The sequence below is a fragment of the Penaeus vannamei genome, chromosome 11 (assembly GCF_042767895.1).
Source record: "Penaeus vannamei isolate JL-2024 chromosome 11, ASM4276789v1, whole genome shotgun sequence".
Lineage (NCBI taxonomy): Eukaryota > Metazoa > Arthropoda > Malacostraca > Decapoda > Penaeidae > Penaeus > Penaeus vannamei.
In genome coordinates, this window is record NC_091559.1 from 42,878,802 (window position 1) to 42,896,301 (window position 17,500).

The following is a 17,500-nucleotide window of genomic DNA, read 5'->3' on the forward strand; positions in this document are numbered from 1 at the left end:
GGTGAGGGAGGGTGAGGGAGGAGGTAAAGGGAAAGAGGGGAAGGGAGAGAGGGAGAGGGAGGGACAGAAGGAGAGGGAGAGGGAGGGAGAGAGGGCAACGGTCTTGATTTACGAAACAAAAACCAGTCCGGAAATGTACATTAGCCCGGGGAGGAAAAAGGGGGTAAAGTTAGGAATCATTTGGAAGGAAGTAATCCAGCTTAACGAGGTTGAACTGAAGGCGGCGGCGCTGAGGCAGGAGGCGGGAAAATTCCTCTTTCTTGCGGGCCGTGTGCACACCTTCGTTCGGTGACGTCACGCTGATGGCCACGCGAGAGAGAAGGCAGTTGGACATACACAAACAAACACACAAAGAGATGCATACACACACAGACACAGACACACACACACGCATTTACATACATACATGTATGTGTGTGTGTGTGTGTGCGTGTGTATACGTTACATATATATATATATATATATATATATATATATATATAGATAGATAGATAGATAGATAGATAGATACACAAACACACACACACACACACACACACACACACACACACACATATATATATATATATATATATATATATATATATATATATATAATATATATATATATATATCTAGAATAATTATAAAATATATATATATATATATATATATATATATATATATATATATATATATATATATATATATATATATATATATATATATGCGTGTGTGTAAGGAGAGGGACGCGCTCGCCCGCCCGCAGGAGGCGGAATGGGCGGCGATTAGCCAGGCGGGCGCGGCAGCCGAGCCCATACACCGAATTCTCAATATGATTTTCGAGAAGCCGAGGCGAGAGTCCTCAGCCGGCACTCCAATGCAGACGGAGAAACATTATCATAATGGGATATCGGCGCTATGGGTGCAATAATGGCGTCGCGATTGTTTGCCTTTTTGGGGTTTCTGTTCCCTTCGCCTGTCTCGCTCGCGTCCGTGAGGTGGCGCCCCGGTGGAAGGACCGAGTGGGGCTGCCTGGCTGCCATTAAGCGACGATGTATAACTCAAAATGAAGAAAAAGATAATGGAAACAAAAAAGGAAAGTTTAGCCACAAACTCATCCACCCTCCCTTCTTTCCTCTCTCCTTGCCTCCCTCCCTCTCTCCTTTCCTCCCTCCCTCCCTATCTCCTTTCCTCCCTCCCTCTCTCTCTCCTTTCCTCCCCTTTCCTCCCTCCCTCCCTCCCTCCCTCCTCCCGGCACGAAAAAAGAATCCTCCTTCCCAATTTCTGGTGGATTTAGAGGAGAGAGCGTGCGGGCGCGCGGGCGGGCAAGTGTTACGGTTGGCGCGCAGTTCAAACACTCCACTGTTTTATTGGCGCCCGCGGCACACTCTGCGGACCTGCAACGCCGCGCTTCATAATATCAAAGAAAATCAAGAAGATCCAGGCCGCCTCCCTCCCTTGCCCTCCCTCCCCTCCCCTGCCCTTCCCCTTCCCCTCCCTCCCCTGCCTTTCCCCTTCCCTCCCTCCCCTGCCATGCCCTTCCCTCCCTGCCCTTCCCGTCCCCCTCCCTGCCCTCCCCAGCCCCTCCCCCTCTGGCTTTTACTCCCGAGACCTCTCAATAAAAGATGGTGGCTCTTCCTCGGAGCGGCGGCGCGGGGTTGGTGGCGCTGCCGTTTGGTGGGCTGATGCCGCCCTGATTTCGGACTCGGGAAATTCAGGGGGAGGTTGGATACACGTTAAGTTATATGTGTGTGTATGTACGCCCGGGCACGCTCGCTTAGAGGCGCACACAGACATACACAAACTTACGAACTCGCACACTCAGTCATAAACGCACTTATACACTTACATATACACAGAGATAGATAGATAGATAGGTAAAATGAAAAAGAAAGAGAGAGAGAGGGAGAGAGAGAGAGAGAGAGAGAGAGAGAGAGAGAGAGAGAGAGAGAGAGAGAGAGAGAGAGAGAGAGAGAGAGAGAAGAGGGGAGCGAAGAGGAAAGACACAGCAAATACAATAGCAACTGCTTTCCAGTCTCTCCTCACTATCTGTCTTCTTCTCCCCTCTCTCATCCTTCCTTCTTTCTTCCCTAATTCAGTTCACGTTTTACCGTTTTTCACTCCTCTCTTCGGTTCCTTCCTCCCTCTTCGTCTGCCTTTCCTTGCTTGCCCCGAAGCCCTGGGGTCTTTCCTCACTTTTGCTGTCTTCCCTTTCGTCTTTCCTTCCCCTCTTTCTTTTACTGTCTTTCGTCTTTCTCTTCCTCTAATTCTTTCTTTTATTCTCTTGTTCTGTCGATGTTTTTTTTTCTGATACCCTTTGAGTATCTGTTCGTTTGCCTCTCTCTCTCTCTCTCCCTCCCTCCCTTTCTCTCGCTCTCTCTCTCTCTCCCACCCTCCTCCTCTCTCTCTCTCCCTCTTTTTTTCTCTCTCTCTCTCCCTCCCTTTCTCTCTCTCTCTTCCTCCCTCCCTCCCTTCCCCCCTTTCACCCTTTCTCCCTCCCTCCTTTTCTCTCCTCCCCCCTCTCTCTCTCTCTCTTCCCAGCTTCCTCTCTCCTCCCGGCCGCACCTTGGCTGGTTTCCGGCACTCTGGGTATCTTATCACGCTGGTGAGGAGGGAGGGTGAGGGAAGGGAGGGTACGGGGTGGGAGGAGAGGCGAAGGAAGAGGCGAGAAATAGAGAGGAGGACAGAGGAGAAGGAAAGAAGATAGAGGAGAGGAGAAGAGACCTAGGGAATAAAGCAGGAGAGAGGACTTGGGATAAGAAGACGGAGAAGAAGAAGGGGGGATAAAGATGGAGAGGAGGTGGAGGTATGGAGGACGAGGAGAGAAAGAGGATAATGGGAGGAAGGGGAGGGAAAGGGAGGAGGAAGAAGATAACGAGAAGAAAATGAACAGATTGACGGGTGAATTAATGGAGAGTAACCAGTAGGTGTGAGAGAGAAGGCAGTGAGAAAGAGTGAGAGAGAGAGAAGAAGGATAAAGAGAGAGAGGGAGAAAGATAAAGATAAAGAAAGAAATAGAGAGAGAGAGATGACGAGAGAGACAGAGAGACAAAGAGAGACAGAGAGAAAGATAAAGGAATCGAGAGAAGGATAAAGGAAAAGAAAAAGAGAAAAAAGACACACACACAAAACGAAAGAACCCCCTCTCCCTCTCCCCCCTTACATACCTACCCCCCCTATCCACCAATCAAACCAAAAACCGAAAGAGAAAACCAGCAATCTCTGTTTATGCCGCGCCGCCCCCCGCTTCAAGTATTAAAGGTGCTGCTTGCTCGTGGCGTTCCGTGCCTCATAATTCTTGGCGGAGGATCGGCGGCTTGAGGCAGGCCCGGCGAAGGGAAGAAAGAAGGAGAGGAGAGACAATAAAGGGGGAAGGAGATAGGAGATGATAAAGGAGGAAGAGTTAGGAGATAATAAAGGAGGATGGAGAAGGGAGATAATAAAGGAGGAAGGAGAAATTACACAATGATAGAGGAAGAAGGGGGACATTGATATAGGAAGAAGAACGGAGATGATAAAAGAGGAAGGAGAAAGGAGACGTTAATAGAGGAAGAAGGGAGACAATAAAGCAGGAAGGCGAGAGGAGACAATGATAGAGGAAGGAGAAAGGTAACACAGATGAAGGAGACGAAATACTGAAGAAGAAAGGAGAGGAAGGAGAAATTCGACAGGTAAGATGCGTAGAAAGGAAATATGTAAATAGATTAAGTCGGCAAGGCGATGGAATAAGGAAAATGGCGGCGAAAGAGAGAGAGAGAGAGAGAGAGAGAGAGAGAGAGAGAGAGAGAGAGAGAGAGAGAGAGAGAGAGAGAGAGAGAGAGAGAGAGAGAGAGAGAGAGAGCACCCAATCCTTCCACGGAGCGGTGGAAATAACCAAAAACAAAGATGAGAGCGAGCTGGTTAATGCAACCCTCTCCTAGCTAGGCACTTTAAAAGGCTAGAGTTAGGAGAACCCGGCGGGCAAAGTCGATACACGCCCGCCATTGTTGTTATGGTCGACAGGGGGTTGCCATACTTTTAAAAAGATTTGCTCGAGCTAAGATTATGAACAGAAGTTGAAACCGAAGACGAGAACCTATGTATGTATGATATACATTTTTATTTTTTTTCTCCCAAAATTGCGTTGTTACTGCCATATATCCTCAGTTTTTTTCTTTGCGGAGACAAGACTGAGGAAACTTTCTGGGTGGATTTGAATAACTGATGAAATTTGTGGAAGGTGCAGCGCCAGCGGGAGAGACAGAGAGAGAGAAGGTGGGTCGGACTTTGCACGAGTCTCTCTGGCCTGGACTCCCAACTCTGATTCTGGGAACCAAGTTATGCGAACGTTCCAGTCGGGAGCTAAGTATGGCTGAAGATGAATTAAAACTACCTCTTAAGTTTAGTTATAAATACAATCATTGTTTTTGTAACCGGTGTGAAAGGATGGAATGAAATCAATAGGTTGCCGATGTCAAGCCGAAAAAAAATGTGTTTTAGTTACCTACAATGAAATAGATCAATAAAATGTCAATACATATTTAACCACAGAGTATGCTAAAAGCGAATAAAAAATGAAGAATAGAATAGAATTTATTTAAGTAGAATTAAATCGCCATTAACCAGATATAACTGACATTCTTGCGACTCTGATGAACAATTGGACTTCGACCTCAAGCGAATTCAATTTTGTCTTCCTCTGCCTTCTTCTGTTTCCTTTTTCTGCCTTTTCCCCTCTATTTTTTAAAATCTTTTGCTCTGGTTTCTTCTGCCTTCCCTCTGTTTATCTGTTTTTCTCTGCTTTCTCTATGTTTATCTGTGTCATCTTCTACCGTTTTATGTTTGTTACAAAGGTCTGACGAAAGGGATAACGGGGGATAAGAGCGGGAAACGAGAAGAAAATAGGAAAACGAAAGAAAGAAAAGAGAAAAGGAAGAAAATGATAAAGAACAAGGAAGCGGGAAGGTGAAGAAAAAGAGAAAGAACAAAAGAAGAGAGAAGGACGAAGTAAAGAAGCAGGAAAGATGAAATAGAAGAAAGAGAGAAACGTGGAAAGAAAGGAATGATAAGAACGAATAAAAAGCAAAGAAGAAGAAAGAGGAGAATCAGAAAGAAGGCAAAGAAGAAGAAAAGATTGAAGAAAAGACAAAGAAGAATAAAAAAAAAAGAAACAAAGAGAAGACAGTGAAGAAAAAAGAAAAGACAGAAAAAAAAATGGAAATCAGGGAGATGACAAAAAAAAAAAAAAGAAAAAAAGATAGAGATGAAACAAAGAGAAGAGAAGAAGAAAGAGGATAAGAAAACATAAACAGAAAAAAAAACAAAGAAGAAAAAGTAGAAACAAGGAGTAGACATAGGAGAGAAAAACACACATACACACAAAACAACAACAAAAAACAAAAAAACTAAAGAAGAAGACGAGGAGGCAAGAAAAAGAGAGAGCGAGAGAGCCTATTCATCTGAACCCGAGTGGAATACAGCCTCACGGGCGGTGCTCGTCATCCAGTTAGGAAAGCATCGACTGGTGGAAGACTCGCCTCTCGCAGCAGCCTCAGAGACGGAGCTTCCCCTCTTCGTCTTGCTCTTCCCCTTTGCTTCTCCGCTCTCTTTCGTATTTACTCTCTCTCTATTCTCTTTGTTTTTTTTCTTCTTTGTTTTGCTCTTCCCCTTTGCTTCTCCGCTCTTTCGTATTTACTCTCTCTCTATTCTCTTTGTTTTGCTTTTCCCCTTTGCTTCTCCGCTCTCTTTCGTATTTACTCTCTCACTATTCTCTGTGTTTTTTCTTCTTTGTTTTGCTCTTCCCCTTTGCTTCTTCGCTCTCTTTCGTATTTACTCTCTCTCTATTCTCTTTGTTTTTTTTTCTTCTTTGTTTTGCTTTGCCCCTTTGCTTCTCCGCTCTCTTTCGGATTTACTTTCTCTCTATTCTCTTTGGTTTCTTCTTTGTTTTGCTTTTCCCCTTTGCTTCTCCTCTCTCTTTCGTATTTACTCTCTCTCTATTCTCTTTGTTTTGTTTTTCCCCTTTGCTCTCTTACCTCTTCGGCTTTGCTTCGGGTAACGTCTCTAGGATTTCGTATTTACTCTCTCTCTATTCTCTTTGTTTTCTTCTTCTTTGCTTCCCCTCTTAGCCTTGCTTCGTGTTTCGTCTCTTGATTTTTTTCCCGTTTGCTTCCCTTCTCTTGCTTCGGGTCTCCTTCTCGCTTCGTCATTATTCCCCGTTCTTCATCTTCTCCGTCGCCATCGTTTTATCTTCTGCGCGTTCCTCATCCTCTTATATATCTCTCTCTTATTTTCCATGGTCCTCCCCTCCCCCTCCCTCCCTTCCCCATTCCTCCATGGGCCACACGATCACCCCTCCCCTCCCCTCCACTCCCCCTCTCCCTTTATTCCACCGCTCATCCAACTACCTCCCCTCCCCTTCCCTCCCTCTCCCCCTCTCTCTCCTTCTCTTCCTCTCCCCCTCTCTCTCCCTCTCCCCTTCCCCTCTCTCTCCCTCTCCTTCTCTCCCTCTCTTTCCTTCCCCCTCTCTTCCTCTCCTCCTCCCCCCTTCCCCCTCCCCCCTTTCCAGCCGAAGGGGAATTAACATGTCAGCCCATCAGCACATCACTTCATCACGTCCATTTCTGACATGGAACGTCCTGTATGAGGGCAAGTGTGAGGGAGAGAATGAGGGCGAGGATGAGGGTGATGATAGACGCGGGGTGGGGGTGGGGGTGGGGGAGAGTGACGGCAAACAGGGGAGGCTAAATGTGAGGGTGAGAGGGAGGGTGAGGGAGAAGGATGGATGCGAGACGATCAGAGTGATGGGGAAGGAAAGGGGTTAGGAGGGGGGAGGGGGGGTGTCTTCCTTTATGTCTAAACAGCTGACGAAGAAATGAGCAAAATAAATAAAAGAAATGTGATTCTGGTGATGTTCTGCCACTACGAAGACCATAGCGAAGGAAAGAGGTGATAAAACAGGGACGATGGGATATTGTAATTAGAAAAAATCACGAGAGAAAAAAGGATGATAAAACAGGGACGATGGGATATTGTAATTAGAAAAAAAAAAAAAAATCACGAGAGAGAAAAAAAAAGAGATGGAATTCCGAGATAAGTAAATGCATTGTCGACAATCGCCTTTTTAGACAGTTGACAGGATTGTGACAAGAGGAGAGGGGAGGATTTGACGGGCCGAGGGGACGTCAGGAGGTCGCGTTTGTTAGTGTTGTAGGCATATCAATCACCACCGAAAAAAAGTTCTTAGCTTTAACATTCATAAGTTCATAAGTGGCATTTCTATGTATATTTTCGCTCAAACCTAAACGTATACAAATGCACACACACGTAAAAAAATAATAATAAATAAATAAAAAAGTAAAAAATAAATAAAAAGTTGACGACATAACATAACCCAGAATTCCGGCACGGAGAAATAATAAGAAATGAAGATAAGATCGAAACAAATACACAGGGGGGAGCGCCAGGGGATCGGCCTCCCCAGGGTTGTAGATCAAACAAACAAGGGTATTATCGGCTAATCATAGCATCCCAGACAAAAGTAAATGGTTTAGAACAAGTCTGTGATTACCTCAGCTTTGTTCACTAAATCTTGTTACTGTCACTCCCTCTCCCGCGCGATTATCACCTCTAATGCCGACGTGCATAGGGGCGAAGGCTTTTCGGATTCGCCCCGCACCCGAGTCGCTCTCAATTTTGGTCATTATGTCTGTCTGGCATAAGGGCCATCCATCACCCCCATTGGTCACGCGTAATGGCTGTCAGGATACTAGGCTTTATGACACATGGCCATAAAGCTCTTGAAAGGGGGATTAGGAAGGAGGATTGGCCATATTGTCATTTTTCTGTTCCCCGCGCCACTGATATGGCATGTGGAGGGGGGGGGGGGGCTTCGAGGACAGACGGGGTGGCGACGTCCGTGGAAATTCGGTCCTTGTTTATGAACCGAACACTACAGCTGCAGATATCCGAAGCCGGAGTTAAAGTTGGCGTGTTCGGCGAAGGCTTTCCGCGCGCCGAATGTAATTATATATGTGTATATATATATGCATAATGAGATTCTGAATATCCGTGATCTCCATTCATAAACCGCTGCCAAATCCCCCTTTTCCCTCTCTCTCCCACTCCCTACTCTACTACCCCCCACCGCCTACCCCCTACCTCCGCCAAACTCCGCCCACCCAATCCTGTTAGGACACTGAATCCCCCCCTCCCCCTTCCCCCTCCACCTCCCCACCGATCCCAGGAAATCCCCCAATCCCCTAAATCCGTAAGCCTTCGTCAGGACACGCCCCCCTACCTCTCCCCCTCCCCCCTCCCAGAACACATGCTTAGGGCCTCTTTCTTTCCTCCAGAAGATTCAATACTCGGGACGTCTCGGGTCCAGAAGGGCGAGGGGAAGGGGGGGGGGGAGCGAGGGAGGAAGAGAGGAAAGGGAAATTATAGTAATAAGGGTGATTAGGAAGGAGAGGAGGAGAAGGAAGAAGAATAAGAGGAGGAGGAGGAGGAGGAGGAAGAGAAGGAAGGAGAGTAGAGGGAGGAAGAGGAGAGAGAGGAGGAGAAGGAAGAAGAGGAGGGAGAGGAGGAGGAGGAAGAGGAGAGGAGGAGAAGGAAGAAGAGGATAGGGAGTAGAAGAAGGAGGAAGAGGAGAGGGAGGAAAGAGAAGGAGGAGGCGGAGAGAGAGAGAGGAGGAGAGGAAGAAGAGGAGTAGAAGAAGGAGGAAGAGGAGAGGAGGAAGAAGAGGAAGGGAGTGAGAGAAGAAGAAGGAAGAGAAGAGAGATGGAGAAGGAGGAAGAGGAGAGGGAAGAAGGAAAGGGAGTAGAACGAACGAAGGTGAGGAAGAACAGTAAAATGAAGAGGAGGAATGGAAAGTAAAAGAAGAGGAATGAGGAGGAAAGGAAGGAAGAGAAGGAGAGTGAGAAAGATGAGAAGGGGAGAGGAAAGGGATAAAGAGGAGAAGAAACTGCAGAGGAAGGAAAAAGTAGAAAAGAAGAAGGAAGAAGGAAATAGAAAGAAGAGACAGAGAAAAGAAAGAGACGAAAGAAGAATAAAAAGGAGGAATAGAAAAGTAGATAAAAAAAGATGAACATAAAGTAGAAGGCGATGAAATAATAACAATAATAATAAGAAAAAAGAAGAAAGAGAAGAACAGGAGAAGGAGGAGGACAAGGAGGCTAAGGGCAGAGGGTAGGGCGGGGGAGGGGGAGAGGGGGAGGAGGTCACCATCATCGCCACAGACGCTTAATTGGTCCGTTGAGACTAAGGGGGGAGGGGGTAATGAGGGGAGGAGGGAGGGGGAAGGGGTGGAGGGGATTATACGCACTCGAAGGAGGGAGAGGAGGAGGACTGGCTCTGGCGGGGGGGGGTCAGGTGGAAGAGAGGAAACAGAGAAGGAAACAGGAGAAAGGGGTAAACGAACGAATGGTAGGGTAAAGGAGAGCAGAGAGAGATATAGTAGGAGAGAAAACACCAATGTAGATATATAGAGAGCGAAGAGGAGGAAAGGGAAAGTATAAGTAAGATAGATAGAGAGAGGGAGAGAGAGGGAGACAGAGAGAGAGAGAGAGAGAGAGAGAGAGAGAGAGAGAGAGAGAGAGAGAGAGAGAGAGAGAGAGAGAGAGAGAGAGAGAGAAAGAGAAAGAAAGAAAGAAAGAGATACAGAGAGAAAGCAAGAGAAAGAGAAAAGGGAGAGAAAGACAGAAAGATAACCAGACAATCAGATACACACACATACAGAGACAGACAAATCGATAGCCAGACAGACCAGACAGACAGACAGAGAAAGAGCGAAAGGGGATCGGAGGATGTGGTGTGACTGACAGACCAAACACGATGAGTGACAGGCCGTCGAAGGGTTACGCTGCGGTCCGCCATAATTGATATTTAAACAACACCGACCAGGGGAGCCGAGAGGGGAGAGTGGAGCCGAAGGAGCAGAGAGGGGAGAGCGGACCCGAGCGGAGCCGAGAGGGGAGAGCGGAGCCGAGAGGGGAGAGCGGAGCCGAGCGGAGCCGAAGGAGCCGAGAGGGGAGAGTGGAGCCGAAGGAGCCGAGAGGGGAGAGCGGAGCCGAGAGGGGAGAGCGGAGCCGAGCGGAGCCGAAGGAGCCGAGAGGGGAGAGTGGAGCCGAAGGAGCCGAGAGGGGAGAGGGGCGTGCAGAGCCATAGGAGCCGAGAGGGGCGTGCGGAGCCAAAGGAGCCGAGAGGGGAGAGCGGAGGCGAAGGAGCCGAGCGGAGCCGAAGGAGCCGAGAGGGGAGAGCGAAGCCGAAGGAGCCGAGAGGGGAGAGCGGAGCCGAACGGAGCCGAAGGAGCCGAGAGAGGACGTCACTCCCGTATCAGCGTCAGAAAGCAGTGACGAAGGGCAAGGCTAGTCTGTATGTATGTCAGTTCAGATAGATAGATAAGAGATACACCCATATGTATTTCTCACAGATAGATAAGAAATACATCCATTCTCGATCGGTAATGCAACACTTTCCACCACGTCTGTCGCGCCTGTGCCCCCCCCCCCCACCCCCTACCCCTCCTCCCTCCCCCCTTGGCGTCTCTTTCAATAATCTCATCAAACAGGAATTCCCCATAGACTCGTTAGCGGGTGCCGGCGAGCGCGTGAGCCTCGAATTAACATGGCGGCCACGATCGCCTCTTTTGTAATTGACTCCCTCGGCTGCCGCTTGCCAACCGGACCGCCTCGTCTTGGGCACTGCGTCGGAGGATTGGAAGTAGGAAAAGTGATATAGACATGGTGGTATTATATATATATATATATATATATATATATATATATATATATATATATATATATATATATATATATATATATATAATTCGGTGGTTAATATGATGTACGTCCTTGCTTTTTATTTTTGCTGCGTATTTTCAAATTTATTTATTCATTTATTTTGCCACGTTTTTTTATTTATTTTATTTTTTCTCGTGATAGATATTTCGTATCTTCAGATATTTTTTATTTATTTATTTTATTATTATTATTTTTTTTTTTTTACTCGTGATAGATATTTCGTATTTTCAGTTTTTTCTCGTGATAGATATTTCGTATTTTTAGATGCCGTAGGAGAGCGGCGGCTGCATTGAAACATTGGGAAGAAATCTGGATCCATCGCCTAAGCGCCACAAATCGGATGATTACACCGCGGAACAAATCCTGCAGATTGTGATAATCGGCGGCCGCTGAGCAGATGTCTTAGTGGAGATCATAATCATTTACGATTCATCTGTATTCACGTATTAAACTCTCGTATGAATAACAGTAAATTCCTGACCCTAAACCCGCGCACTTGAGTCGAGTAAATCCCTGTCGCATTTGCGCGCCATTCATCGTAGGGGCGAGGTGGAGGCCCCCAGCGTTGCCAACACCAGGCTCTCGCTGGACCCTTTCGTTCAGCGTTGCCAACGTTCGCTTTCGAAGGCAGGGCTGAAGGCAGAGAGGCAAGCGCGATGTTAAGGGAAGCGGTCCGAACGGCGACTTGTATGTGAATCCAAGGGTTGAGAGACGGGCGGCGCGGGGCCACTGGGAAGGGCGTGAGCGTTCGTAACACTGATTGTAATGCTAAAATCGATGTCGAGCATCGCCTGGAGGGGATTCGATTCTCCTTTTCGGTTTTTGTTTTAATGATGAATGCTGAACTGATTTTAATTGTTAATCCACATACCGCATTCAGGCTGGTAATCCTCCTACTACAAAATCCATCGTTTTTTACCAGTATTTTTCGAAATGTGAATATAAGAAAATGAGAGACGCCGGGTTCTGCAGTTCATACGCCATAGAGCGGCGTGCAGCCTCCCTTCTGAAACGCATAAGCGCGATACAAACGACTAAGTCAACGCATCATGAAAGCCAATAAAAGGCGAAACAATGGAGCCAAAGAGCGCGACATCGCTCAGTAGCGTTCGATCCTTTTAGTGGGGCTCCGATACCCCTAATTGACCGTTGATTGCGGATCAGGCCAGTACGCGGCTGAATCACGCCAATTGTTGATGTGAAAGGGGAGGCCAAAGACAATTGATGACAGAGGAAGACCAAATAGAGGGAATGAGGGAGAGCCCTAACAGCGGGGGTGCATTAAGACCCCGAGGAGCGCGGGCAGAGCGAGGGAAAAGGGTAGGAGGTTATCGTCGGCGTTTCTTTGCTTTGCGTCTCCGCTGAGGACCGCTCACGGGCGCCGTTCTCGAGGGGCGTCCGCGTTTCCACTTCGGCCTAGATCCGGTTCGTGCTAAAGATACCATTCCTCAACCGCAGCATCCCCTGACGACGGCGAGGACGGCGAGAATACGAGAGGAGGAAGCGAAAGGGCCGCCTCTCCCTCCACAAGACGGTCGCCGCCCAGACGGACGCTGCATTGCCTCCGCCTGAGTAATGGTGTGTGAGCTGGAACTAAAACAACCCACGCAGAAGAGCAATTCGTAATAAAACCCCAATTTATGTCCCTCTGTGAGAAAATTGAAAGAGATATGGCTCTTCTATGAGGGCCAGATACGAAGATTGCGGCGCGGAGCAGGCCTTAAAAGACGGCGGGATGGGGCCAGCCGAGACGGACTTTTATCTGCATTTCTGGGGATCCTTCACAGAGCGGCTGGGAGGAACGTCCGCGAATATTCAGCGAGGGAGCGCATAAAAGCCTCTTTTAAAACGGTACTCGCATATAATAAACGCATAACGCTGCCGGCGATGCACACGGTCGCGCTAAGCCTAGGAACACTGAACCCTTAACACGGAATAACTCGGCTGCTCCATCACTGCAGTGTTCCCCCTCCCTCCCCCTCCCCCCGACGGAACCCTGCACGTCGGGCATCGCTAAATGGTCGCGTGTAGCCGGCGTGAACAATGACGCGAGAGAACTCATAACGATGTCCCCGTAATTACCCTAATTTGCATGAGTATGGTAATGAGCTAACTGTCGCCGCCGCCGCCACGTGCCCGATGCCGCCGTCTCTGTGGGGGAGGTGGATGATGGGGGGAGGGAGAGGAGGGGTGTGTGGATGATGGGGGAGGGAGGTGGATGATGGGGGAGGGGGGAGGAGGGTGTGGATGAGGGTGATAGAGAAGTGGAAGGACGGGAGAGGAAGTTAGCGGGAACCGGATGAGGGAAGGGTGGATGAAAGTGGAAGAGACGAGAAAAGAGGAAGAAGAGACTAAAGTCGCAGGGGACGAGACAAAGTGAAGGATGAAGAAGTTGACAAGAACTTACCGAGACAGTCCGAGGCGAAGGAGCAGAGAGGAATAAATAAGAGAAAGAAAGAAAAAAAAAAGAACAAGAAAAAGAGAGATAAAAGCAGAAAGAAGCGGAAGAGGATCGGATAACCAAGGATCCTTCCTCCGTAAATAATTCCTGTTCGCTGATGTGAGGAGTCTTATGAGGGTGGATGGGGGGCGGAGGGGGGAGGGGGCTGCGAAGGCCTGCGCAGTCGCGGTCCATTGCGCAGTCATCCACCCCTGACGTCATCATAGCCGTCTGATTCTTATGACGTCATCAAGGTCCTCCCTAGGCCTCCGCACACGGCCTATAGGTTTCGATGACGTCACTACAATATGCCTCAATATCGTCATTTTTAAGAAGCCATTTACAAATTGTGACGTTTGGCAAAAAGGAAAAAAATAATAAATAAACAAATAAAACAAAAAACAATCAACCCAAACAGGTAATCAATACCGTCGAATCAAAAACAAAAAGAAACAAAAACGAAGGAAATGTCTGGCGCTCACCGTCTCGAGAAAATGATCCAGACCATTTATCGACGCGACGCTTCGAGACCGGTTCCAGGAGCTTCGCAACCCACGCGTTCGAACCTCCTCCTGGACGAGAACACCGAAATGTACCGGACAGTATATATATATTTTTTCTTAACCGGTTTTTTAATCCCCGACAGGTTTTGGGGAAACGAAATTCATGAATCTCTGAGTGTGATTCGCGACGTCGAATTCTGAATCTCCTTGAGGAATTAAGATACGTTGTTCAAAAGCGGTTGAATAGTTTTATTTTATTTATCTATTTTTTTTTCTTTGTGAACATTGTTTCGGTTTCTATGTGTTTTAAGGATACCGCGGAGGACTACGATCCTAAAATCTGTAGAAAGTTCTAAGCCATGTATTTGGTTAGCTTATACTGAAAATGTGCAGTATTTTCTAACATTGAACCTTCCGCCTACCATTCCACACACACAGACACCCACACAAACCCATACGCACACACAGACATACATACACACACGTACACACACAAACGGAAACGCACATCAACTCCCAAGTTCATTTACACCAAGAGAGAAAAATAAAAATAGAAATAAAAGATTATAGTCTTCCAGATCGAAGAACTACGCCTAGCTATCACTGTGATAGAAAGAAAACACAAAAAAAAAAAAAAAAAAAATCAAAGAGAAATAAAGTGGAGAAATGGAAAAAAGTGATAAAGAAGAAATAAAAGGGAAGTATAGGTATGGCGGCCTTGTTATGGCATGTGTATTAGGTATTCCCCACAGGTCCGACTGCACTGCCGCAACAGTTAGGGTCGGCTGATCACACAGACACGTGCAGCTGCATTGTTAACGACGTCACAGGCACCTGCATTCCCCCTCTCCCTCTCTTTCCCCTCTTCGTACCCCTCACCCTACCCCCTTCCCCTTCTCTTTCCCCTGTTCCTCCTCCCTCTCCTCCCTTTACCCCTCCCCCCTCTCTATCCCCCCCACTCCCCTCTATCAATGCCCCCCACCCCCCCACCTCCCCTCCCCAACCACCCGCCGCTCCTCGCCATCGCCATGCATGCGTGAGGTAGGCCTATGTGCATGACCTGTGCCTCCCTTCTCCCTCGTTCGGTCTCATGGTGGCGTGCATGGTTAAAAGGGGAGGGAGGGATGCAGGGAGAAGTGAATGGGGATAAAGGGATAAAAGATGGTGGGAGGGAGGGTGAGAGAGAGAGAGAGAGAGAGAGAGAGAGAGAGAGAGAGAGAGAGAGAGAGAGAGAGAGAGAGAAAGAGAGAGAGAGAGAGAGGGGGGGAGAGAGAGAGAGAGAGAGAGAGAGAGAGAGAGAGAGAGAGAGAGAGAGAGAGAGAGAGAGAGAGAGAGAGAGAGATTGATAAATAGATATAGAGAGGGGAAGAGAGAGAGAATGGTGAATAATGGGAAGGAGAGAGAGAGAGAGAAAGGGAAACAGATGGATAGAGAGGAGAGAGAGAGAAAGGGAGAAGGAGGGAGTGGAGTGTCAGAAGGAAGGTGGGAGGAGTGGGAGAGAAGGAAGGAAGGAGAAGACAAGGAAAGGAGAGAGAGAGAGAGAGAGAGAGAGGGAGGGAGGGAGAGAGAGAGAGAGAGAGAGAGAGAGAGAAAGGAAAAGAACACACCGATAAATAACCAGAAAAGCGAAACACACATAAAAAACGATAACATCAACATGCATATATTTTTTTGTTTCTTTTTTCTCTCCGCTTACATAATTTTAGTACGGTATACAGGTTATTTTTAGTCCGTGTGTCCAGCGGCCGCCACAGTGTTATGTAATCCCGAACTGTTTGGCCGCGAAGCCTAGACGCACCATCGGTTGCCAATTGCGATTAAAATCAGAGCAATGACGCGTGACATACCCGGGATGTTTGTTCAAAATAAACATATGAACAACACGTGACATAAATACATGTATAAAGCCCTCCAGAAATCAAGAATAATTACTGTTTCGCCAAATCTGGCAACATCCCGCCTAAAATAATGGATATTCACAAACAAACAAATACTGGACCATCTGCGTGTGTAGGCTGAAGAAGAAGAAAAAAAAAAGAAATAAAAAACAAATAATATTAACAAATAACAAAGTTTTAGCCGAACAATGAAGAACAAATGACGATAATGGTGTGGGGAGGGGGTGGAGATATGCCCTTGTTACTCTGAAAGGTCGCATTGTACACTTATTAAGTTCCGTTGATCAGATCATTAGAGGTCAATCATCGGCGAAGTATGAGGTGTTTAGCGACCGTATGGACAGAAAGTTATAGAAAATAAAACATTAATAAAACGAAAACAAAACTGTGAATGGAATGAAAGACGAAAGGGAAAAAAACGGATGACATTCTGGAACATGACATATGGCACCCCCTCTTCCCTTCTTGTTTCCTAAGTTAATGTGCTTATTTCCATTGTTTCGGTGAATAAGAGATACAACATTGCGTAAAATTATAGGTCAGGAAACACGAGGTTGAACATTACCATCATTACGACAATCGCAAATTTAGCTGATCCTGTGATTTTCATGGTACCAGATATACTCAATTTATGAACCGTATTCATGTTGAATGAGAATGAATATCTTCACAACACAAGATATGTACTGTGAAGATATTCATTCCCATTCTTGCTTTTCTACATATCTATTTATTTTAGTCAGTCCTCGCTACTATCAGGCATGATCAGAATGCACCCCTAGTATCAATATTACTCCTTCAAAAAGAGATATAAACAGTCTACCAAAAAATCTAAGGAGAAAAACAAGAGACAATAACCTACTCGACTTTCCAACCGCCGTTAAACCTCTGTACCGTCCTCCCTATCCTTCCCCCCTCCCCACCCCTCTTCTTTTTGTCCCTTCCCTAGCCCCCTTTGCTCCTCAGGCTACAGGCTACCGTCCTCTTTATGTGTATCCGCAACAAATAAACAGGATCACAAAGACCGACTCGTATTACAGGCGGCGGCGGAGGCACACTTAACCCACAAATCTGTGTCGGATCTCTTACAAGTGGTCAGCTGATCCCTCCGTTCGGACTCGCGTTCGTGCAGGGAAGGGCTTTGACTTCGGCTTCCGTCTTTTTCGTCGGTTGAGAGTCCATGTATTGTATAGTATAATTTAGATGATAGATGTATATATTTTATTGAGTGACAGTTAAATAAGGGGTGGATTTTAGTTAGTATTCACCAAATGCTGTGGATTATATTCTAGGAGGGATGATTCCACGTCGTCTCAAGGCGTTGAGACAAAGTAACATTCCCTTTCGTAAAAGGTAAAGCAACATTTGATTAGTAACTGATATCTCAGCCACGAACCGCCAACCGCAGAGAACCTTCGGGGTATTATTGCTTTGTTATATTTGTTGTTCTTTGATGTAATAAGAATGAGGAGTGATCAAGGCACATGGTGATAGCAAAAACAGTTATCGTAATCACAGTAACAATAACAATGATGATTTTACCAATGGCGATGATTATTGTACCAATAACGATGATGATTGTACCAATAACGATGATGATTATACCAATAACAATGATACTTATTATGCCAATAACGATGATGATGATGATAATGATAATGATACTACTAACATTAATAGTAAATCTTGTAATGATAATAAGCATGGTGATACTGAATCTGATGATATTATTAGTGATACTAATAATAACAATTAATTAAGGATAACAACTATACCAAAACTATCAAGATATCTGAAAGAGCTAGTTATGAGAATCAGAATTTCCAAAGACACAAAGCAATGGGATAGCAAATTTAGTATTTATGAAAGAGACACAATGTTGACCCGAGTAACCTACCTGGC

At 46.5% G+C, this 17,500-nt stretch overlaps 1 protein-coding gene across 2 annotated transcripts in view; it reads right to left on the reverse strand.

The window, feature by feature from the left end:
- The window catches only part of Ets65A (DNA-binding protein D-ETS-3), a 50,176-nt gene that overhangs the window by 6,446 nt on the left and 26,230 nt on the right, over nt 1–17,500 (reverse strand). For both annotated transcript variants that reach the window (XM_070127323.1, XM_070127322.1), the window contains exon 3: nt 17,496–17,500. This exon is cut by the window's right edge and continues 67 nt beyond it. In XM_070127323.1, coding sequence (XP_069983424.1) covers nt 17,496–17,500 — 5 coding nt within the window. The remainder of the gene's footprint in view (nt 1–17,495) is intronic.